The 23,756-nt window shown below is 44.1% G+C and overlaps 1 protein-coding gene across 7 annotated transcripts in view; it reads right to left on the reverse strand.

Annotated features, from left to right (window-relative positions):
* DENND1A (DENN domain containing 1A) overlaps positions 1-23,756 on the reverse strand; it is a 153,168-nt gene that overhangs the window by 16,645 nt on the left and 112,767 nt on the right. For 3 of the 7 annotated variants that reach the window (XM_074556170.1, XM_074556167.1, XM_074556171.1), the window contains exons 14-19: positions 18,835-18,936; positions 18,228-18,315; positions 17,664-17,704; positions 16,732-16,803; positions 15,608-15,664; positions 10,654-10,782 (exon numbers count right to left, since the gene is read on the reverse strand). In XM_074556170.1, the coding sequence (XP_074412271.1) occupies positions 10,654-10,782; positions 15,608-15,664; positions 16,732-16,803; positions 17,664-17,704; positions 18,228-18,315; positions 18,835-18,936 (489 nt within the window). Of the gene's footprint in view, positions 1-273; positions 334-10,653; positions 10,783-15,607; positions 15,665-16,731; positions 16,804-17,663; positions 17,705-18,227; positions 18,316-18,834; positions 18,937-23,756 lie in introns of all 7 variants that reach the window. The other 4 variants (XM_074556169.1, XM_074556166.1, XM_074556168.1 and 1 more) reach the window with 2 other exon arrangements.

Consider the following 23,756-nt stretch of genomic DNA (forward strand, 5'->3'; position numbering starts at 1 on the left):
AGAAACCACAGCAAAAGTCAAACCAGAGGTGGCCAGAGCAGCCCCAGTTACCTGCAGAGCTGCCCAGAGCTGCAGGGCTCGCCAGAGAAAAGCAGAACAACCGCGGGTCCCAGGGCTGTGCCGCAGCAGAGAGAAGGCAGTTTAGGAGCGTAATTCACACATGGCTTCTGTGCAGAGCTTGACAATCCAAACTACCAGGGTTTAGTAGTGCTACAAGGAGCGTAACTCAGGCAGGGTTAAGCTGTGGCAGTGAAACAATCCCCAGCTACTCACGGGCCTGGAGGAGCGCTGGATCTTTGGGGGCGGCGGCCGCGGCGGGCGGAGTCTGTGCTGCTGCAGCAAAGTGGAGACTAAATTAAAGTCACCTGCATGGAAACACCTCTGATGTCCTGGCAAAAGCAGCATCAGCATGTGACAGCACGTGATTTACCTTCATACTCACCTCACAAAATGCCCTTTTTCTTACTTTGCTTTTCCAAAGCAGCGACAAGCCCCACGGCCTGTGATGTGCCCTGGCAGCACAGGGACCCATGGCGGGCTGCACTCAGCTCCTGGACACCACAGGCAGCAGGGCCAGCACAGACAGCAAAGTGGACTGACACAGCAAAGATCCTCAGGCTGGACTCTTGGATCTCGAGGCTCTAGGCAAGTGTTCTAGGCCACATTTTTGCAAATGGAAACCAGGATACTCAAAAACACTTGCACTAAAATCTTGAGTGATTTTAGTGCTTGTGAAAACTTATGGAGAAGGCCTCAAACCAGACATGTAAGAGCAAGGAAAAAACCCCAATTCAGTGAAACTTTTCGTGTACTTAAAGCTGAGCTTACACTCATCCTGTCCTGAGTTTTACTCCTAAGTGACCAACAATTACAAATCCGGCCTTAAAGCATCATGATGGCCTAGAACCCAAAACTACTTGTGTAAATATTATCTTAGTTCTGTGTAAGTTAAAATGAGCACACTACAAATATTCTACATATTTATATTACAACAAACTACTCCTTTGCAAGAGCCAATTCTTTCATATCCTTATCCTGTCACTAGATTATTTTTTCCAGCTGAGATTTAAATATCACATATGATTAAGCTTTCATCTCTGATCAAAAAATATTTCTATGTATTTCCACAATAAAGACACATACAAATGCTGCTTTGGGAAAAGACTAAAGATGAAGAAACTTTTTTGTATCTTGGACTTCTAACCAGGCATCGTGTTAACTCTCAGAACTGCGACCTCAGTGCTTGCAGCAACACAGGCAAAGCCAACGCTCCAATTGCAGTTCCTGTTATCACTGCAGTGCTCCCAGCAATGGAGTTTGTGGGAGGTTTGTGGTGCTGCACCGCACGGTGCCCGGCTGAGCCCCAGGAGATCCCAGAGCAGGGTGAGGCAGAAGTGCCCTGGCCAAAGCACGGGGCAGGGCCAGGGCTGCGAGCACCGGCAGCAGCAGGCCCGGGGCGCAGGGGAGGCACCCAGGGAACGGGGGCTCTGCCGGAGCGGCACCGCCAGCGCTGCTGCTCCCGCCCCTCACTGCACCGGGATTCGCTGCTCAAACTCTGGGTGTGCTGGGAGAGCCACTGATTTGAAGTTAATTTGTTAATGCAGCAAAACACATTGTTTCTAAAAGGTCAGCAGGTGAAGCTGTGTTGGAATATCAACTTAATTACCTGGGCTGTAGGGAGGAATGGGCACCAACCAGCACATGGCTGCAGTGCTAAAAGCTGCTAAATTGCTGTTCCAGGTATGGTCCTAAATATATGTACTATAGCTTTTTCTGTGAAGGGGAGAAATGTCTAAATTAGCACTTTCTCACAATAGCTGTTTACCAGCATATCTTTTTCCTCTGGATATTTGCTTAATCGCCTTGTTCCAAATACTTCCGAAACAACAAGACAGAAAATTTGCAGAAAGCCATTTTTATGACTGTGGATCTGGCACTGCTTTGCTAATTATCAGACAAGTGACTTAAGCTATGAGATGCTGGAGCAAGAAAAATCTTACATTCACTTTTACACTATCAAAATATTATTTAAAAATTATAGATCCCACATCTCATAAAACAGCTACTGTACACCTAAGGAACTTTCACAATACAGCTATTTAGGGTTTTATACCCGAGTAAACATTACAAAAGGATAATTTTTGGTCTGTGACATAACAGCTTGTGAGCAGAATATTATCTCAAACTAATTGTGGAGGTCTTTTGAGGTTTTTTTAAAGTGGTATTCAAAACAGAGCCTTGTGAGTAAATCAGAGGTGCTAGTTCATGTGCAGCAACAAGTGCAAGCCGACGGAAATGCTTAAAGGAAACACCACCAGATGAGAACTGGTTTGTTAGTATGTGGAGAAAGAAGTGCTTCTCAATTAGCAGTGAGGGTGTTTCCAATAATTTCCAAAGCAAAGCTCTTCTAGATGAATATCTTATTTCCTTCTGAAATTGAGGACTGGCTTGAAAATACCTTCAAGTCAATCAGCCATGGCAGAGAGATGCCTTGTGCTGGATGAAGCCAGGCTCACACACACCAGGCTGCAGGAGACCTGAGGAGCTGACTTTGGGAGAACATGCTGGACTCAACTGAACACTCAATTAAAAAAAAAAGGGAGAAAATAACAACACTGAAAAATGTCTGATACCTAAAAAGATTCAGTAGAGAAAGCAGACGGAATCTACGAGGCAGCTGTTTTATTATCCAGCCAGATCCCTGCACAGCACACTCTGCTTTTTACATGCTCCCATATGTATAGCTCACAAATTGGGATGACAGGAACAGTGTATGCTTTACAGCATATATTTTTAATTTACACTCTGAAATACTTCAATGGAAATCTGCTGGGTCCTGTGATAAAAATAATCTCCATGTTTTAAGGGATGCCTCATTCTTCAAGCCACATTTGTGGAGTGGGAAGGTAGAACAAGTCTGGCAAAAATGCAGCAATGCCTAAAGCCAAAATCCCAAAACCATGAGAACACCACTGTGGACCTCTTCCTACAGCAAAGAGGCGCCTGCAGAACACAAAATATTTAATTCAATTTAGAGTCACTCTGGTTCAAAGACGCCTCCCACACGTTGTTTCCATTTTGCTCCCATGTAGTGAGGCCCTGGGTAACAAAGGATCATGCTGCAGACAGTAACTACACAAGGCAGGAGCAGGCCAGGGTTCTGCTGATCCCTTTTCCACCTGCTCTGCTCTGGTCCCTGCAGAGCTTTCCCAGCCCTGATCCTCGCTGGGCCTTCCTTGGCAATTTGCTCCAGCACTCACCACTGTTTGGGCAGGGGATTCATCCATCACCATTCACTACTCTAAACACACACCAGCTTTTTGTTCTGAGAATGTATCAGAAAAAACAAAGAAATTTCAACACAAAGAATGGACTTGGAGTCCATTTCTTTGAAATACTCACTGTGACACAGAACTGTTCTCCTTGTCCTCTTGGGCAACCACTGGTGACTTTGTATAATTTCTTGTTATTTCTTTGATATTTTGCACCAGCTTTTTTTCTGGACCCAGCAGTAACAGCAGAGTCCTACACTGACAACATCCACAGCTCAGTCCTAGATGGGTAACTCTGTGAACACAGGGATGTTCCTGGTACTACACCAAGCCAGGAAGGAACACATCCTATGCACTGCACCACACAGCGGGCCTTACCCTAGAGCAGCAAAACTTCATTTGTCCAGAAAGAGAATAAAACCCCAGCTCTCCATAACATTGCTGCATAATGACAGGGCCATGAAGGAAAACTCCCTTAACTCATCAAAGCAGGCCCTTTCTGGATTACAGGAAACCAGCAAGGAGGGCTTTTGTACAACTATTCACAGAGGTAAAACTGGCAAGAGGTTGAAAGAGAATCTCGCTGAGATGATCGCTTTTCCAGAGGACTTCTTCCAAAATGAGGTTCATTTTGCTGTGGTTTGTTTTCATTCTGTCTATTCTTCAACATGCATGGATGGAGAGACATGTTGCAAAAAATCCCAGACCCCAGGAATATATTTATCCCCCTGTGTTAAAGCCTATCCATCTACTACCTCAGCAGAGTTTAAAATCACAGCTAATAGGTTAACAACTGCTTTTCTTCTGCTTCAGATGAAGAATATCAGAAAGCTGGGGGAATATTCAGCTTCCCAATTTGTACTGACTGCTCAGTGCTACTTGCAATGTCTGTTTGACAGGACTGACATTTTGTAGCACTGTGAGATGGGAGAACGTGTGACATTTTTATTCATGGTGGCGTACGCCCTTGTAATGATCAGCCCTGGTCGATGTGCTTACTGCAGCAGCCCCGAGCCCTCGGAGAACAAACAGCAGCCCGAGGTGCCAGCAGTTTGGCTGCCTTATTAAACACCACCAGGATTCTAACGAAGAGCAACTGCTGGAAAATCTCACTGTCAAATCCTCAAGGACATTGTCAACATGGAACTAACTACATATATTTTTCACTTAAAATACTAGAAAATCCAGCAATACAATATCAAATTTAAAGAAAAAAGCCACAGTGGTTTGTGTGTGCTTTTTAACTGGTCATTTTACCAGCTTTATATTGGCTTTCTGTGGTCCTGATGCTGGAATTCAAATCAAAGAGATCATGTAACCTGCATGATTTAAAACGCTGGAAAATGGACATATCCCTTATTATCTCTTAACAGCTATTTCTCTCTAGCAAGTGGAATACTTGCACAGAAAAATGAAAAAATATATGGTCTCTCATTTAAGGAATTCTATAAACAGCAATGACTCTCTGCTTCACTCACCTTCGTTATTCACCAAGCCAGGCTGCATAACTGGGGGGACATTCTCCCCCACACACCCACAGAAGGACACAGACCCTCTGTCTGCAGCCTGGCACTCACAACTGCTTTGTGTGGCATCCATCAGCCCAGCTCTGAAGGACAAATCTAAAAAATGCCTGGCCAAACAAACAAGTCACAGTGGGGTCAGCATTAGAAGAATTATATGTTTCACACACTCTTTCTCTTTAATCTCCTGGTTAATCCAGTGGCCCAGAGGTCAGTTCAGACAGTTCTGGCCGAACTGCACATATCAACTTCATAAGTAATACATGAGAAGCCTCTGGATGCTGATCTACATTGATAGAGAAGCAAGTCACCCATAAGACACTGTGAGCTCTCCTCAGGTTGTCAATCTAGGTGATTTGGGTAGCCTTGCATGTACTGATATATTTATTTTCTATGTATGTATTATTTATAAAGCACAACTCTCCTTCCACATGCCAGCAGTGATGGACCAAGATCCTCTCTGCAAGATATTTATGGGTTCCTCAGCAGAACAGGACTAACAAGGAGACTCTGCAGACAGGTTACAGCTGCTGTCTCTTGTCACAAGGCCCGGGAGGTCGGCTCTGCCAGCCCTCCCTTCACACGTGCAGGCAGTGCAGCACTGACACGCAGCTCTCAGGGCAGCACAGTCATTGCCAGCATCCCTGTGTAAGGAGTGTTCAAATACCCAGACAGCTGGAAAACACTGAAAGCCACACTCTGCAACGTGCTTTTTCATGGCTGAACACATACATGTGCTGGATGCAGTCTGGGGCCACAGGCTCACTGCAAAGCACGAATTCCTGCATGGCACAGCACCAGGCCCCCTGCTGCAGGGGCTGGAGGGAAGCCAGCTGTGCCCGCTCCCTGGGGAGCCCTGGGCAGCAGGTGCAGGAGGGGCACAGACCCCGGGCACGCTCTGCGGGCGCTGCTCACACCTGTCCCACGTGGGCACACACGGCCAGGGCAGGCACTCCCTAACTCCCACCACATGGATTGCCATCTCTGCTAACCCTGCACACCACAGCACAGCTTCAACCCAATGCAGCACTGTCTTGTCCACTGACGTTGGTTTTACTACTCTGACTAAGAACGCTGTCCCCTGAGAACCTGATGGGACATTTGAGTGCTCTCAAGCAGACATTAGATGGGCAAGTGCTTCTGGGCCAAGACATTTGTCTTTCCTGTGAGACTTGTACTGAGCAACACTCAATTCCTTCCTGAAAGGAACAGGCAAAGAAAGGAGTGAGAACAAATGAGGGTAGAGATATGCCTTCTGAAGATAAAATCATTTTAAACAACTAGTACTTTTGCTAAATCCATAAAGAATCAATTGGAGAGAGGGAGGAAACCCCATGTGGCTCCAGGGAAAGGAAGTGAGAACTCACATTGCTCATCTGTGGGGAAGAGTGGAAGGGAGGTTCGTTTTCTTAATGAAGGTGCTGCTATTGTCCAAGCAGCTCAGAGTGGCCAGAGGAGGGCTGGCTCTGCAACCAGAGCATACAGTTACACGAATATTAGCAAATGAACTTGTTTTCCCCTTTCCCCTTTGGTTTCTACCTCAGTGCCACACAATGCCTGCTGTGATCCGGGGGAATCTGCTATTGTTCCGATGCACCTGGGTGTGAAGGGAGTCACAGGGTCTGGCAAAGGAGCCTTCCTCCCTTCCCTGCTTCATCCCTTTTACCCTGGAGATAATCCCTCCTCTGCTGCCTCTGGCCTCAGTGATCCAGTTCTGCATTCCTGGAATGTAGCTGGCTGGTGTTCTCCCCATCTTCCCCTGACCTCTTAATGCCGTTTAATCTCCTGGAAGAAGAGCACTGCCCTGCAAAGCAGAGTTGTTTGTTCTGTGTGTCCAAGTGCACACTGTGACTAGGAAAAATGAACACGTTCATTTACAGCAAAAGGCTTCAAAACAGCAAATAAGACAGCAATTTCCATGCTGTGGCCTACAAGAGTTTAACAGCAGTCAGAACGAGCCAGGGAGAGAACCCAGAGAAGTCTTTCCACAGTCAGACAAGCTGCTTCAGTACATTAATGCATTTTCCATTTGTCTCATTTACATTAGTCCCCAGAGCATTGATTCTCTGTAGTTTGCATCAAGCATGGAACATGATTGAATCTCTCTACTAAAGATATATGTGGAAGAGTCTTTTGTATTTTTTTAAGCTTTACACCTTTTGGTGCATAAATGGAATTAAGTATCCCATTTGCTGGTAAATAAAAACAAGCCACAGAAAACATAAACCCAGCTAAGCTGACAAATGACATTCTAATTATAATAGACACAATTAGAGAGCTGTACAGAACTGCCAGGATCACTTGCTTCTAATGAAATTATTCCCTTTCCCAAACATCACAACAAGTGATGTTTCTGGCAGCTTATCATTCGCTGGTTTAATTGTACTAAATCAGGGGTGCTACTGACTGTGGGAAAGCTCCTAAGGAGGAATGTTCCTAAGTGTAGGCTTGATTTTGAAGCCCTTGGGCTCATCCTGTGTGTTCACACCCCCTCTCCCAGACTGGTGGGAAGACTGGGCACAGTTCAATCCTGTATGAACTCTGTGGGTCCTGCAAAGCAGCCCCAGCAACTGCTGGCTTGGACAAGGAACCTGTTCAAACAGTCCCCATGACACTGTGTAGGGTCTGTTCTCCAAACGGGTCAAAGACAACACAGACACGTGTTCTGCCTAAAAGGTGCAAGCGTGGCCATGGCAACAAGAGCCCAAAGCCCGAGTCACAGATCCCCTGCCTTGGTGTCCCACTCTGCCCCACTCAGGGCTTACTGGGCTCCCAGCGCTGCCCTGCCTGGCACACTGGGAACGATTCCAAGGACAGCTCTGGCAACTGAATATGCAGCAGGTGTTCGATGCTTAAAGGACATTTTGGTCAGGTTTTCACACAACAAACCAGCAGAAAGCAAGGAATAGGACATTCATAGAACCATTAAGGTTGACAAAGACTGGAAAGATCATCAAGTCCATCAAGTACCACAAGAGATGCTCTCTGTAGCACTGGATCTTCCACAACAATTAACCTTACTCTTCCCCCAAACTTAGAGCACTACTCAGTACTACAAACCTCCCATTTCAATCTTGGCCTTGGCTTGAAAATTGCTCCCTCTTCTCCCCACCCATTAAACCATAAGCTGCCTGTGCTGCTCCTGCTGCTTGTTGAGTGCAGTTGTGTTGTCCCAGAGCCCTTGGTGATAGTTCCTGTATTTGGTTGATGCAGGGATCAATAAGAAAGGTACACCCTGGGTAAAGCATGTAAAGTGCCACCCAGGAAAAGCAGTGCTCCCACCCGCCCACGATGGTGCCTTACTAAGAACATTCCAGTTTAGATCTTTACTACACTGCCCCAGGCTATCTGGCTAAAAATCCTTCTTTTCACCATCAATGGGAGCATTCCCACAATGTCTCAGCATTGCAGAAAGCATCACTCAAACAATTCCATAATAAACAAGGCTCTCCAATGATGCCTGATCACCACTCACCAAGATGAGCCAGGACATACAGAATCTCCCCCCGTCAGCCAATTACTGCCAAATTTTGGTGAGCCATCAGCTGAGGGGCTGTGCTTTTACAGGCATTTCAAGATATTTTACTGATATTTTTTGGAGCCGAACAACTGCAGATACACAACCGTGTTTGGAAAAGCCAGCAACTCCCTCACTCTAGGGTGAGAGATAATGAGTTAAAATTAAAGGTTGTTGCTGGCTCGCTAGCCCATCCCCCTTTAGCTAATCTGTCATGTAATGAAGAGAAGCACCAGCGCAGGACAGCTCGCTGCCGGCTCACTTACAGCGAGCTGATTAAGAATGTTCAACCAACAGCAGACTGCAGACCTTTCCGAGGAAAATAAATAGACTGTATGCAAATGTGTTTGTCACTTTGACAGCACGTCTCAATTAAAGGCCCGCGCGGCGGCGGAGCGCTCTGCAGCGCCGGGCCGGGCTCCCTGCGCCGCCCGCCCCGAGCCGGGCCCTGACCCCGGCGCATGCATGCATTTTAAACCGCGCTGCCAGCCCACAGTGCTGCACTCCGAGAGAGCCCCGACAATGAGAAAAAAGCCTCTTTCATCCTCTTCAGTTTAGAAGAGCTGTGAATGCACAAACAGCCCTTATTTCAGAGTTCTTGTGCCTTTTTAATTGTTCCCACCTTCTGTATTCTAGACAGAGTTAAAAGTGACATTAAAATCTCTGCCTTTAATCACGAGTTAGAAGCCATCTCCCATTTATACAGTAAATGTTGCTGCTTTTTTCCTCCCCAAAGCCTTAATCTATATTTCATAAACCTGAACATCTTCTCCTTTTGAATGAACATACGATTTCATGTTTGTTTTGGCACTGGGCTATCAGAAGGAGCAGACCCGTGCCAGGACCGAGGCTGAGTCACACAGCCCCACAACTGCTAAGTCAGATGGGCTTTTGGAAACCAGCATTTGTAATGTGCTGACAGCAATACGCATTTAGCCAGCAAGCCTCTCCCCACAGCCAGGGGTCAGGGAAGCTGATGCATGTTTCTTTCAACACAGAAAAGTGATCATTAAAAAATTTGAAAGTGACTGTTAAAAAACCTCATGAATTTAAATTTGCACTTCCCAGTCAAATATATATTTCATTAATCTCCCATCATGTTTGAACCCTCCCTCGTTCACAAAAATCGAAAGGAAACACTGAAAAAAAATTGTAATATCATCTGATTTCTGAGTGCTTCAAATGAAATGTACCATGTCCCTGCTGGAGCTAGATGGCTGCATTCCTCCAGTAGCCCCAACTCCTCTCAACTGCAGTGGCACTGAAAGTAACAGAAAAATAAGTCTCTACTGAAAATACTTAATTGGAAGAGAAAGATTTTTTAAAAGTCTCCAAGAACTTACTTTTAGCACACTGGTTAAAGTACTGAAAAAAATCAATCTAATTCTGCAATGATGCAGACAACACTGCTCTGAGCAGTGAGCAGACCTCGGGTAGCCCCATCTCATACCTGAACAGTCAGTGCAGCCACACCAACTGGTTCCTATTCATAGATACTTCTCTAAAACTGGTTTGCTTCACATTTTATAATGTTTTACAATTGCTTTAAATTTACACTTTGCTTCCTTAGAAGAAATCAGATATTTCCTCCTGTTTTCTGGTCAGAACAGTGTGAAGAATAGATACAACAAAAGAAAGGAGAACAGTGAACACAAATCATGTCATTTTTCCAGTCAGCCTATACTTAATAGGGGAACACTGGCAAACAGATAATAAACACTGGATGTTTTCCCATGAAAATCACAGCAACTACAACATTTTCTAAAGAGCCAGCTCTTCAAACCCCACCCCCAAACTCTCTGTTTCGCAGACATATCAAAAGAAACATTACACCAGTAACTAACGTGAACAGCTCAGCTGCCAATACTGAATACAGAGCACGCTAACAAGCTATTAATTGATTTTTCCATCTTAGTTCATCGCATTTAATTTTCAGAGAATGTTCAAATGCTTTAATAGCTGGACATCCCATATTGACACTAATGATCTGGCTAGATAGCAGCGGATGCTTTAAATTCTACACCCTCAGTCCTGAGAGCTGAAGCACCTTGCATGCTAAAACAGCTGCAAAATAGTTTCTAAAATTGCTACAATATTTATGCTTCCCCCATTCACTCATCCTTTATTTTCCTCAAAATCATAGTTTGAACAAAAGGAATCTGCAAACCCCAGAAAAATCAGGTTTTAGAATCCCCTTTAAACAGATAGAACAGAAATAAAACTAAAACAGCACAGTTCAGTGATTGAAGATAATGAAGCATTTGGCATATTTGCTATCATGACTTTTCTGAACTATTCTTGCTGAGGCCCATGACTGAGAACAACTTACACTAAGACCTACCTGCCCAAAATGCACTGTGATTGGTCTCCTGTCCTCTCTTAATTTCGGGTCCTTCTTCTCAGGCAGGGGCGACGGTGCCGCCCTCGGCAGGGGCTCCTCCGGCACAGCCGAGCCGTTCTCAGCAATGTCCTGTGGGGCAGGAAAAGGTGAAAAGCACGGCCAGGAACGCTCCTCAGCGAGGGCAAGGTGCACAAAGGAGACACTAGAGGATAATGCTGACTAACAGTTCGGATGTTAGGGGAAAAAACACCAAAGTACAGAAAAGAAAATATCATTAGAATAAAACATTTCATCCATCAGAGCTTGTACATAACCCCTCTCTCCTCCCAGTACCAGTGCTGCAAACAGGACATTCAACAAAATGTCTGACTTGAACACGCAAAAGCCAGGAAGTGCATGTGGAGAAAAAAAACCATAGCTCAGATTTTCTATTTTAGAAATGAACTCAACAGAAGTGCAGGGACAGGGCATTCTGCTTATTGTAAACCTAAATGAACACAGTAATTCCATTAACTTACTGCACAGAATTACCCATAGCAGAACAATTACTGGTGGAAGTGGCAAGGAGAGATGGAACTCAGAACTTAGTTAGCTCTGCATTTCATCTTGGAGTCTGTGTGCACTGAATATGCCTCCAGGAGAGGGTACAACACCAAGGGCTGCCTGGCAGAACACTTTTTGTTTGCTTTGACTTTGGTTCTCATCTCCAGAAGTGAAGTGACCAGCCAGCCCAGGTTAGAGGACTTGGCAAGTACAAGGCGTGTAACACAGGTTTTGAAAAAGACAAAGGCCCGCAGACACCAGGAATCAGAGAAGAAGCAAAGAGTTTGAAAGTGAGTTGAGAAACAGTCTGTAACACAGTGGGCCCCAAAGCTTACATCTCTGCAACAATGCCAAGGAAATAATGCTGGGTAAATATGGAGAGAAGGCTGCAGAGGCTGGAGCTCTGCAAGGCTGACCTGAGGGTGGCTGCTGCCACCGGCAGGGCTTTGATTGCCCGACCTCTGACACGGCCCGCGAGCCCCCGGCTCGCTCAGGTACAATAATGAGCCGTGTAAGCTGATGGCCAATTAGAAATGGTTCCTTTGGACACACACTGACCTAATGTGTTTAGGTCAAATGAAACAAAAAGCTGGATGGACTTTCTAAGGGGCTTTGTCTGCTCCACAGAGAAGCTGAGACCCCTCTTTAGATCCAGCTGGTAGAGCAGTGGTTCCCCGATATGGGCATAGGGATCATGGGGAATTAACAACTTGTTAAGGTCAAACTAGAGAGAAAAACTTTTTTCCCCCCCGCCCTTCAGCTGCACAATGCCACCTTGTCTTGAAAAGGTACAACAAAGTCCTCCGAATTACTAACAAAGAGCCCCAAAGCAAGACATGGTCAAGAAACCCGAGTGTCTCCAAACTCCTACTCAGCTCCAGCCAGCACCGTGCCCCCAAGGGATCTCCTCAGCCTGGGACTCACAACCTGTGGCTGCCCCGTTCCTTGCAGGGAAGCCCAACACAAACCCTGTTCCACACTCCTGTGGGCTGGAGCCGCACTGCAGGTGCCTGGAGCTGCCCGAGCTGCAGCGCTGCCAGGGCCACCCAGCCGTGCTGAGCAGGGGCTGCTCCCGCCCTGCAGAGCCTCCAGCCAGGCTGCAACAGCTGGGAGCCAATGGAGGGCAAGGCACCTTCCCCGGCAGGTCCCCAAAGAGCCACAGGAAGGACACAAACGTTTGGACGTGAGGGGAATGGGAGGAGATGAAAGATGGAGAGAGATTAAGTCATTAAGAAAAATCCCCTCAGTTGTGTAACGATCACTGCAAATCCTTGAGCTTTTATTGCTATAGATTGCCCCTACTTCTCTGATGATATAATTGCATATAAAAGATAACATGTTCCTAAAGCCTACTTCCACTGTCTTTGGTGCACGGACTTCCAATGAAACCACAAGATATATTTTTTTAAAACTGCTTAATAAAAGATAAGAATTAAATTATTTCATTTCATTCCTGTCTATTTTTTCAACATCCCCAAAAGGCAAACAAATCATCAATACAGCTTCACTCATCAAAGCAAAATCTGCTTCACAAAAGTTTGTTTTCTATCTTCAATGAAAACACATTGGAGTTAAAAAAACAGTGAAAAACTATCTTATTTTGTAATGGACTGCAAACACTGGCTAGAGAGGAGCAAAACACATTCTGAGTGTCTTGAATGTTGTGCAGGTTGTGTTATAGAGCTCTAAATGAGTTGTTTCTAGAATACCAGGCATTAACTAGAGCCACACAGGACTCCAGTAACTAAAATAATGTTGAATATATTAATGGCGAGTGCCCAACCATTTATATAAATTGTCTTAGCCAGAGCTTTCAGTAAGTTCCATTCTCCAGACTGAAAGATGAGGACGGTACCATTCATATTCCTCCCTCTTCCTAATTCTATGCAGTTAAGCTTCAAATGAGCCACTAACGGAGGGACTTGACCACCACGGTCGGTGAGATGGAAAAAGGCAGCCTTTGCAAAAAAGAAAAAAAAAGGGAAATGAAAAAGAAAAAAGAGAAAAAAGAAAGAAAAAAAAGAACTATATCAGATATAAAATAAAGCTACTAGGCTGTATCTATTAACAATTATTTGCTCTCACTCATAAGAAGCCTCTGAAAACTATTTCTGTTGCTTTGAAATACTGCACCACAAATGAACAAGGGATGGAAATGGAGCACCATTCAATCTCCACTATCATATTAAAGAAGGACCTTACACACACCACAGTGACCTCTCAACAGGTCAATCCTGCATTTCTCATTTGCAATTCAAACCCAAGACTGGAGCAGACCAAGGGCAAAATGGGCTCTTGATTATATTTAAGAGGTCACCATTGCTATGCAGAGTTGGAAGAAGCAGAACCTCCAGCTTTATTGCATTTTTAAATTATATCTTGTACAGTAGCTGCTCAGATTTGGCAGCAAAAACTGGAAAAGGGATGTTTATATTTGACTTTTCCTTACCAGGGGCCTGCATACTTTCTATATTAATAATGGAAAATAGTATGTCAAAATGCAGTGGATAGTAAGTTCTGTTTAAAAATAACCTTAGGTTACTCTTAGAAGATGAAAGACTAGCATCTCAAATTCGGCAAAAAGTAAGTATTTAATGATACCAGAATGTCAGACAGTTAATACTCACACACGCTAGTGAGGAAACAGGATAAATGCAACGCTCTCACATAAAAACTGGGGAGGATGCATTAATAGGCCTGTGCATAACAGACCCATAATGAAGCAGCCCTTCATTTAGATTAAAAATGAGGGTAACCAAAGCAATGTTTGCTATTTTTACCACTTTTAACAGAGGAATCCCTAATTTTAGTTACCTTCCTGCCTGCTTTCACATGGAGAAGAGGACGGGACATAGAAAAGGACAGAATAAAAAAGGAAGGAGAGGTTGAGCAGTGTGTGTCAACTACTCACAGCTATCTTTTAAGTTCCTGTGAAAGCCTATGTTGAACAATCATGTTTAAGCATCTCACTTACAGATACACCACATAAAGAAGGTGAACCAAAATTGGGCCATTTAGTTGTAAATGTTATGTGTATTTTTTAAAGGGCTGCTTGCTGCTTGACAGACTAGGAAGACAACAATAATAATAAAACAAAGCAATGACTGAATGAGGCTTTTCTCAGCCTGGTACACAAATGTCACACAACAGCACACAACTCTATTATCATTTAAAATGCAGGAAAAAACCTGCTCACATTACACAGCTCCAACAGCTTTAGGAACACACGCAGAAAGGCAGAACGTCATGTCCGGAGGTGAAACACGGGCAATGACATAAAGAAATCCAGGTACAAGAAAACTGCTTCATGTTTCTACTGTTTTCAAATTATACCTACAGTGGTCATATATAATGTAGAGTAATACAATAACATAAAAGCATCTGAAGGCACTTTATCCTCCCCGAGATTCTGCAGCAGTGTCAGGAGGGCTCAGAGAGGGGCCAGCAGCTGGAATGCACACAGGCAAACCCTCCCTTCACAGCCTGGGGACAGGCTGAGAGCACTTCTGTCTGCCCACGAGCACTTGGAGCCCTAACTTAAGAGGATGGTCTAGAAATTTAGAGAAGAAATTTACAGAGAGAGCACAGATTAAACAAAACCCACCCAAACTCCTATGCAACAAATTGAATACAAATTTCTGAATAAGCTCAGTTCTCTCAGCAGGTCAGCTGCCTGGCTTCCTCCTGTCTCTGAGAGCTCTGAGGCACAGAACAAAGGCAGTCTCTGCCCTAAGCCAGGGCAGTTACCCAGGCTCTCATCAGGTGTGTGCCAGGGTGACAGGAGCTCTGTTGGAAAGGAGCAGCTGGGACTGGACTGGATAACACATCCCTCCAACACAGCGGAGCAGCTGGAATTGTGCTGTTTACAAACACACACACACACATTTGGGAAACAACAAACAGTTGGAGTTGTTTTTCCTCCAATATTTCCAACTGGCAATTGACATCAACTCTACTAAAATCCTTCCTGACTGAACTTTGCAGCAGACATTCAGGAAATGCAGAAATCCCCTTCCCAACGGCTGTTTTTCCTGACTGATAACTGCAAAAATAACAACAAATTGCCATTTGCAAAAAGTTCATTGCCAGAACTGTAGGGAAGTGCCCCCGATCCACATGCAGTCCCCTCACACAGTGCCCCAGCACGAAGGACAGGAGCAGGACCACTCCAAGCAGAACACTCAATTTTCTGGCTTTTGTGGGTTTAAGTCAGAGCTTTCATGTATTTGAAGACAATTTTTTTTTGTCTGTGAATATTTATAAGTGTGAAAAATCCAGGACAGCTGGTAATGCATTTTGAAGTGTGCTAACAGCACTGTATCAAACAGCTTCCTATTGATCACATCATGCTTTCAGTGGCTAAGGATTTCAGACGTGGTGCTTATACATTTTGAATAAGAACTTCAAGTACCTTTTGCTTCAAGCGGTTTTTCACTTCTTTTATTCCCATTTTTGCATGATCTTTTGCCTGCATGAAAAATAATTTAAGTTAAAATTCCCTTCTATTTCCAGCAGTGACTAAGTTTGTTTTCAGTTAATAAAAATGGCAATAACAAAATGCAACAGGACACTGAAAACACATTAAAACAAACAGAAAGCTAAAAAGATCCCAAATAAACAAAAAACACCACCCCATCTTTGTTGTAAAAATTTTGCTTTCCCTGTTTTGAAGCCACAGACATCTTTCATCGTTTTGCATTCCACACGCTCAGTGTTCCCCTGCAAGTATTTATCTTTGCTATAAACTTCTATTCTTCCACACTGGCAGTGAGCCTGCAAATTCTCCTCACACTGCTCTGGGTGCCAGTCCCATTTAGTAGAGCCAATCTCATCCTACTCCTTTCTCTCAGGCTGGAGGAAGGGAGGAAAAAACCCCAAAGTTTGAACGGTTATCTCAATGCTTTTTGTAACATTATTTCCCAGAACTGAGCATATAAGAAATCCTGACTTGTTTCTGTGCTGTTTGATCTGGCAGAGCGGAGCTGGCAGCCACGCACGATAGCACAGCAACACACCAGCTGTTTGTTAACAGCTCTGAAAACACTTCCATTTAAAGAATAACTCAGTAAGTTGGGCTCTAAATAAGCAGGTATAAGAAATCTCTAGGGAAAATTAATTGACATTTAGAAAAGATGGAAACAATTTGGAAAATGAGAGGATTCCCTTCTTTCGATGAAGCTGCAAGCAGGGCAAGCTGAGGTAACAATGATTTCCAACAGAGCAATGATGAGATGGTAGAGCTGCCTAGCAGAGAACACAGGCACTATTTCCCAGAAAGAGTTCTGTGTAATAAATGGAATTTATCATCTGTACTTTCAAAAGAAATCACAAGTTCCCATTGTACTTTGCATTTCAATTGAGTTTAAATTTCAAAATGACTTTTTCATTTAAATTTGAAATTTGAATGAATGTATATTTTGAGTAATTTTCTGAGTCCAATAAAAATGGATTTAAGTCTTGAGTCTCATTTGAAAGGTCTAAACAGAATTGTAATTAGACTCTTAGCTCAGTAGTAAGCCAGTCCTCAATACTTACAAACTTATAGACAGTCTTCATGGCGGGGTTAGCCTTGGTCTTTACTGTGTTTAAAATGGCTCCACTTCCTTTCTGTAATTATAGTAACAAGGGAAGAAATGTTATCAAAGCTCTTTAAAGCAAACAGCCATCTAAAATCCACCATTCTTAACTTAAAATAACAGAGCATTAACTATCCTTATTAGCAGGGCTGAGTATGAAAAGGTCAGATTTAAAGAAAAAGACCCAAGGAAAACGACTCTGAATGTCGCTCTGGTTTTGCCCAGCTCTGCATTCAGCACTTGTCCAAGGGACAATGCAGGTGCCTCCCTTGTCTTACACATCTCACAGCTGTGCCCTGGGCCTCCACTCACCTCATGCTGTTCTGTACACTCCACTAAAATCCTGACCAAGTTTAAGACACAAGTATCCTGAGCAGCACAGGACAGTCTGTACGTTCAATTTGAGGAGGGGAGACCTGGTTTTACTTTGCTCTTTTCCCTTCCCTCATCCCACAGTCCTGTTTATCACACATGGTGCCTTTTTCAGACACAAGTAGTTGATAAAGGGATAAAGTGAGGGAAAATGAAATCTAACTCCAGTCACAAACATTAATTCTAGAGCAGCTCATCACAATCCAAGTGATGAGCCAGTGATGCATGCACTGCAATGATCTGTTCACCTGGCTGGTGCTGTACAGCCCCGTCACACCCCACCGACTACTGCTGTACAGCTCCTCACAGAGAAACACACAAGGGCAAAATCCAAGCAATTAAACCCTGGCTAATGTTGTATTTCCTACTTTCAGTGCAAAATAACATTTCCAGAGATGAAATTTGATTATATGCAATCAGATGTAAACAGCTTTAAGATTTACTGTCTCTGTCACTACATGAAAACCTTCAACAGGCCAACCCCAGTTCAGGGTGTCTGGCAGGAGCTCACGTGCTTACCCTCACTGTGGACAGCCACTGGTGGTACAGTTTGTCACTACCTATGGAGAACCAAACACAAAAACAAATTGTAACCCTCTGCTGAACAGAAAATAAGTTAAAAACGTGAAGTGTTGGCACTTAGTGGCTGTGGAGCATGGGCAGAACAGGACAGCCAGCCTTTTCCTTCAGGAGAAAACATAACATTGATGAGAGATTCACACTCTCCTGTTTTCTCTGTGTTGTCTCAGACATTTGAGAACACAGGTGTTTTTAAGTTCACTAAAAGAAATCCGAGGTGGTTCTGGGTAAAGCCAAGATTTTTCCTCCAGTGCAAGAACTCTTTTAGTTGTACTTTATTAAAGTGGTAACGCTGAGGTTTTTTAAGACTGAACAAGCATTACTTAGACTACAATACATTATTCAAAGCTCCTGACAGATGACAGAACAAAAATTTAAGACATTTCAGGCTGCCAGGATCACTAAGCCTGTTATTTACCTAGCAGCAATGACCAATTACATCACGATAACCCACAAATGGTAAACCAACAAAAGTGTCTGAAATTACCTTAAAATATTTCTTACCTGCATATTCTCCCATATTTATCTCCTCTTCAAACACGTCACTGAAGCCCTCCCCAGAGTTCAGCAGATCCAGACGCCCATCAATGAACTGCATCAGCATTAGAAGACAGAAACACATCAACCATCCATCTTTATCCTTTCCAAAAGACTTTATCTTTCATTAGCTGGAATAACCTCAATGTTTGCATTGGGTAGGGACTCAAAATAGAATGAAAATACCATCCAAACTGACACAGTGTTGCCCACTGCCCTAAGGTGTGTGGCTTTGCTAAAAACCAGCACTCATGTTTGGCTACACATGCATGTTTTCAGCTGCCCTAAAGCAGCAGTTCCATGTTCAACAGTAATATGGCTCCTGGACAAAGTGTACAGGAGATATCTTGGGTCTAGGCATGCTCAGGTAAGAAAAATCCTTGAGTTCAGAGACCATTAGTGGGAAAACCCAGCCACCTCTCAATATACAGAAAGCCTCAGCACCCCAGTCTGAGAGAAGCCAGCAAGCAGGAACTGAGGGGCTGCACTACAGGATCAAGGGCCACAGAAACAGCCCCTCAGTCCCCCCCTGAACTGTTACAGAATCTTCCCCATGGATCACTGGAGGCAGTACCTGCTTGAAGAGCTGCAGCTGGATGGCATTCTGCAGGAACTGCCTCATCACAGACGAACGGTGGGACACGAACGCTTCCTCGCAGAAAGTGATGGGTTCACCCTGGAGAGTACAGAGCATTAAACACTCCAACAGCCTTGACTGAGACCCTGTGAATCCACTGCCTGCACCTGGCCTTCTTCCCTTCCAAAATAAACAGGTAAGGAACACAGACCTTACCCAGGGTTGAGTAAACTGCACTTTATTTACAGGTCCCAACCACAGGATGGAAAAACAGGCTGGAAAATTGCAGATCATCAAAATAAACCAGAGTGGCTTTACACACATTTTGCTAAAGCTGAAGAACTTTCATCATTCAAAAAGCTAACATTACTTACTCTCCCCAAAATATGACACAGAGTCATGTGAATTCCTTATACTCTGCTTATTTGCCTCAGCAGAGCCAGCACAAACGGGTCAGGAACGTCCACTCTGTTCTTTCCACACCTCTGAAAAACTCATATTGGAGGAGCAGAATTCCCCTTTTTCCCAATCTTTTCAGCAAAAGGCAGAAATTGTTTTGCAGTTCTACTTTTATCTTATTTTAATGAGTTATGGTAATGCTGAAGTCTGCTGCGTATCTGCTGTAAGGGCACCAATTTCTTCCACACATCTACAAATACACAACAGAGGAAGCAAATATATTTACTGAATTAAAAAAAAAAAGTAACAAAGAAGGACTAAATTGTACTGATGTATAATTATTATGGATGCTCATACTAATCCACATATATGCTTATGGATGCTCATATTAACTCAAAATATATTTGGACTCTTCATCTGTTGAGCATTCAAAATTAACATTAGACAGCAAAGAGTCTTAAAGCATTCCCTTTTAAAAGGATGATATAATTCTATGTCTGAAAGCTTTAAATTAGTAACCTCATATTTACCAGTGGTTGCGTAAAATCAACAGGGCAGCTAAAATGACTGAGGAAAGGATTAATTGCAAGTGTCTGTTTAAGCACAGGATGAATATTCCTGACAGGGGGAAGAAGTTACTTTCTTAGGAGAGTTTCTGTCACACCCCTTGCTTGAACCAGTGAATTTCCATGGATTTGGAAGAAAAAGCAGGTTTCTTACCTGACAGTTACAGTTTTAGGGTAATTTATTTTAAAAATAATAACCTGGTTTTGATTTACTCTCTTCACAGGGAAAACCAAAATCACTACATACTTTCCAGGTAAGAAGTGTGAGCATGAAAAAACTACTTTTTTCTTCTTTGCTGAGGCTTTGCTCTCATCAGAATAAAGAATTATAAGACACTTGATCATAAAATAAACAAAGAGGAAATGTGTGGAAAAGCAGGTCTGGCTGGTGTGTGCATGTATATTAGACACGAGTGCCAGTCTCCAGGACACACATGACGAAGGTTCTGGCTCCAAAGCCAAGGTGTGCACAGTCTGAAAGGTTTTACTGCATTTAAATGACCGTCATCTACTTGACCAGTGTGAAAAAGGCTTTCCCATTAACTTCAGATACTGGAATGTAACAAAGGATCCCTGAAAAATATTTTATCCATGTCAGAGAAATCTGAGTGAAAAGAGCTGGGAGGAATAGGTAAAGAGAAATGCAGATTAGTTCACTAGCACCAATGTTCACCTAAGGAAGGTTTAGCTTTTGTTTAACCCTCACTTTAAAAAGCCTTGAAAGGAAACAAGCAGCCCTCCCTATCACCTACAGGAACGCAGGTGCCCCCCTGGCCAGAGCAGAGCTGGGCCCTGCCAGGGGAGGCGGCGGTGCCCGGCTGCACCTCCAGCAGCTCCTGCGCCCCACAACACACACCCTGCAGCTGGGCACCGGCAGGGCCCGCACGCTTCCTCCCCAAAGTACTAATGATCGAGTTTGTTCATTAGCTTGATTAGACCTTTTGACTTCTTCAGAGACATTTCAGGCTCAACGGCTGCTGGATGACAGAAAAAAACTTTAATCATGGAGGTCAAGCGTGAGCTTTGCGGCTCAGAATGCATTAGTGCCTCCCACCCTCGCTGACCTCCCCGAGGTGCATACACCGTTCCTCCCCCAGCCACAGCTTCAGGACAAAAAGACAAGCTGGACAATAAGACCATTTTCCTGACAGACCTGGTTAACTGTAAATTATAAAGCTAATCAGCTCTGCTTTTACTGACAAATGACATTATACACGGGGGGACACCCGCAGAACTGCAGCTCTGGTGTCAAATGAATGGTCTTGTTGGCATGTGAAACAAGTAAAATAACTTCTCCTGAAAAACTCATCAACTCCTAAACTCGCTGGTTCCAACAATTAAAATTTAGGCCATGATTCATCAACACCTTACATATCCATTAATATCCTTTTCAACTGTAAATGCCTAACAGAGGCTGAAGTACTGCACTGCAAAGGCTCTAAATGTGCGCACAACATGACGCGATGAGGAATCTGACTTGATCTGTAATGTTACAGATAATTCACATCTATTTCAAGATTGAACCACAGAATTCTTTTTATTACAAAAATGTACACATTTAATCTGCAATCTTAACACAACAGAAAAAACTTTAAAATATAGGATTAAGATTCCCAGATGTGCTGCAAAAATAGGTGCCTTTTCTTTATGTCTTTGCAAACCTCCTTTATATGACTATTTCATATTCATCTGGCATAATGAAGTTCATCAGGGCAGTGCTGCATCTCATGACCCCTGAAAAAGCTGAAAAGTTTCAGCCCACATCTGATCTGCTGCCAGACATATTTTTATATTGCAATTCTGTTACATTCTAAAATAATGCTTAAAATTACTTAAGGCAGCAACTGGAAAATAAAAGGAGTCTAGGACTTATTTCAGACTGCTCTAGAGTTTCAGGAAACCTGCTGTTTTATATTATGAAGCCATAATACAAATTAAAAGATAAAGCCCAATTTTGTTTAGTTACACTGTAAAACATTTCATCACAATCCCTCATATTTTAAGGAAATCACTTTTCCTCAGCTCACTGATTATAGCAGGAACTTTCAGAGTATAAAGGACTAAACTACATTACAACAGCACAGAGCTGTTCTGCACACACACACACACACACACACACACACACACACAGAGCCCCACTACAACTGCACAGAGCTGTTCTGCACACACACACACACACACACACAGAGCCCCACTACAACTGCACAGAGCTGTTCTACACACACACACACACACACACACACACACACAGCCCCACTACAACTGCACAGAGCTGTTCTACACACACACACACACACACACACACACACACACAGCCCCACTACAACTGCACAGAGCTGTTCTACACACACACACACACACACACAGAGCCCCACTACAACTGCACAGAGCTGTTCTACACACACACACACACACACAGAGCCCCACTACAACTGCACAGAGCTGTTCTACACACACACACACACACACACACACACACACACACACAGCCCCACTACAACTGCACAGAGCTGTTCTGCACACACACACACACACACACACACACAGAGCCCCACTACAACTGCACAGAGCTGTTCTACACACACACACACACACACACACACACACACACAGCCCCACTACAACTGCACAGAGCTGTTCTACACACACACACACACACACACACACACAGAGCCCCACTACAACTGCACAGAGCTGTTCTACACACACACACACACACACACACACACAGAGCCCCACTACAACTGCACAGAGCTGTTCTGCACACACACACACACACACACACAGAGCCCCACTACAACTGCACAGAGCTGTTCTGCACACACACACACACACACACACACACACACACAGCCCCACTACAACGGCACAGAGCTGTTCTGCACACACACACACACACACACACACACACACACAGAGCCCCACTACAACTGCACAGAGCTGTTCTGCACACACACACACACACACACACACACACACACAGCCCCACTACAACGGCACAGAGCTGTTCTGCACACACACACACACACACAGCCCCACTACAACTGCACAGAGCTGCTCTGCACAGCAGCACACGCTGCAGCACCAGGGCTCAAGGCACACACAGAGATGCCCACTGACAGGAGACAAGCTGCAACTGCAGTGCCACTGCAGCACCCCCAGGACACAGCAAAGCCAGGGCATGCACGCAGTCATGTATCACCTGATGCTGCAAATAACCACATCCTGCACTGACAATGGCTGTGCTGCACATGGCAAAGTAAAGCCAGTAGGGATATTCTAGGAGTCATCAGCCTTAATTCCACCCAGAATGATAAAGCAAGGCAGGAGAATCATCTGGATACATATGTGTCTATGTCAAGCACAGCAGCAACCAAAGGCAAGGCACTGCCCTGCAGACCTTTCCAGAACTGTGATGGCAATGTCAGGGAAAGATTAGCTCATCACAGCTGAAGAAGGATCATCAGCCAGCCAGCGGGATTCCATAAAGAAAACCTGAAATTGGTGACTGACACCTGAGAGGACATTAGCTCATTCAGCTTGCAATTGCACTGACAAATAACCTCCCATAACCAGTCCATACATCCAGCACAAGAGAGCTCTTTGCATCCACCTCAGTCATAATGGGATCCAGAAAGCAGAGATCAAACTCTCTGCATTAAATGAACGATACCAGAGCTTTATTAGCATCTCAGGATGCAGCTCAGGAACAAAGAAATCACGTGTTCAGAGATTTGACCACACGCCTTCTAAAGCAAAGTACATTCAGGCTCTGTTTGATAAGAGACTACCAGTTCTGATAAATTATTATTGCCAAGTGCAATCTTGAAAAGCATTTGAAAGCCACGTATTACGAATGCAGACTGCACTGCCCAAACAGTGCAGCCTCACATAAGAGCTCAGCTCCATCACCAGCCCAATTTCAGACTTTTTCAGCTCCCTACTACAAAATAC

This window comes from Zonotrichia albicollis, chromosome 21, assembly GCF_047830755.1.
Source record: "Zonotrichia albicollis isolate bZonAlb1 chromosome 21, bZonAlb1.hap1, whole genome shotgun sequence".
In the NCBI taxonomy this organism is placed as follows: Eukaryota; Metazoa; Chordata; class Aves; order Passeriformes; family Passerellidae; genus Zonotrichia; species Zonotrichia albicollis.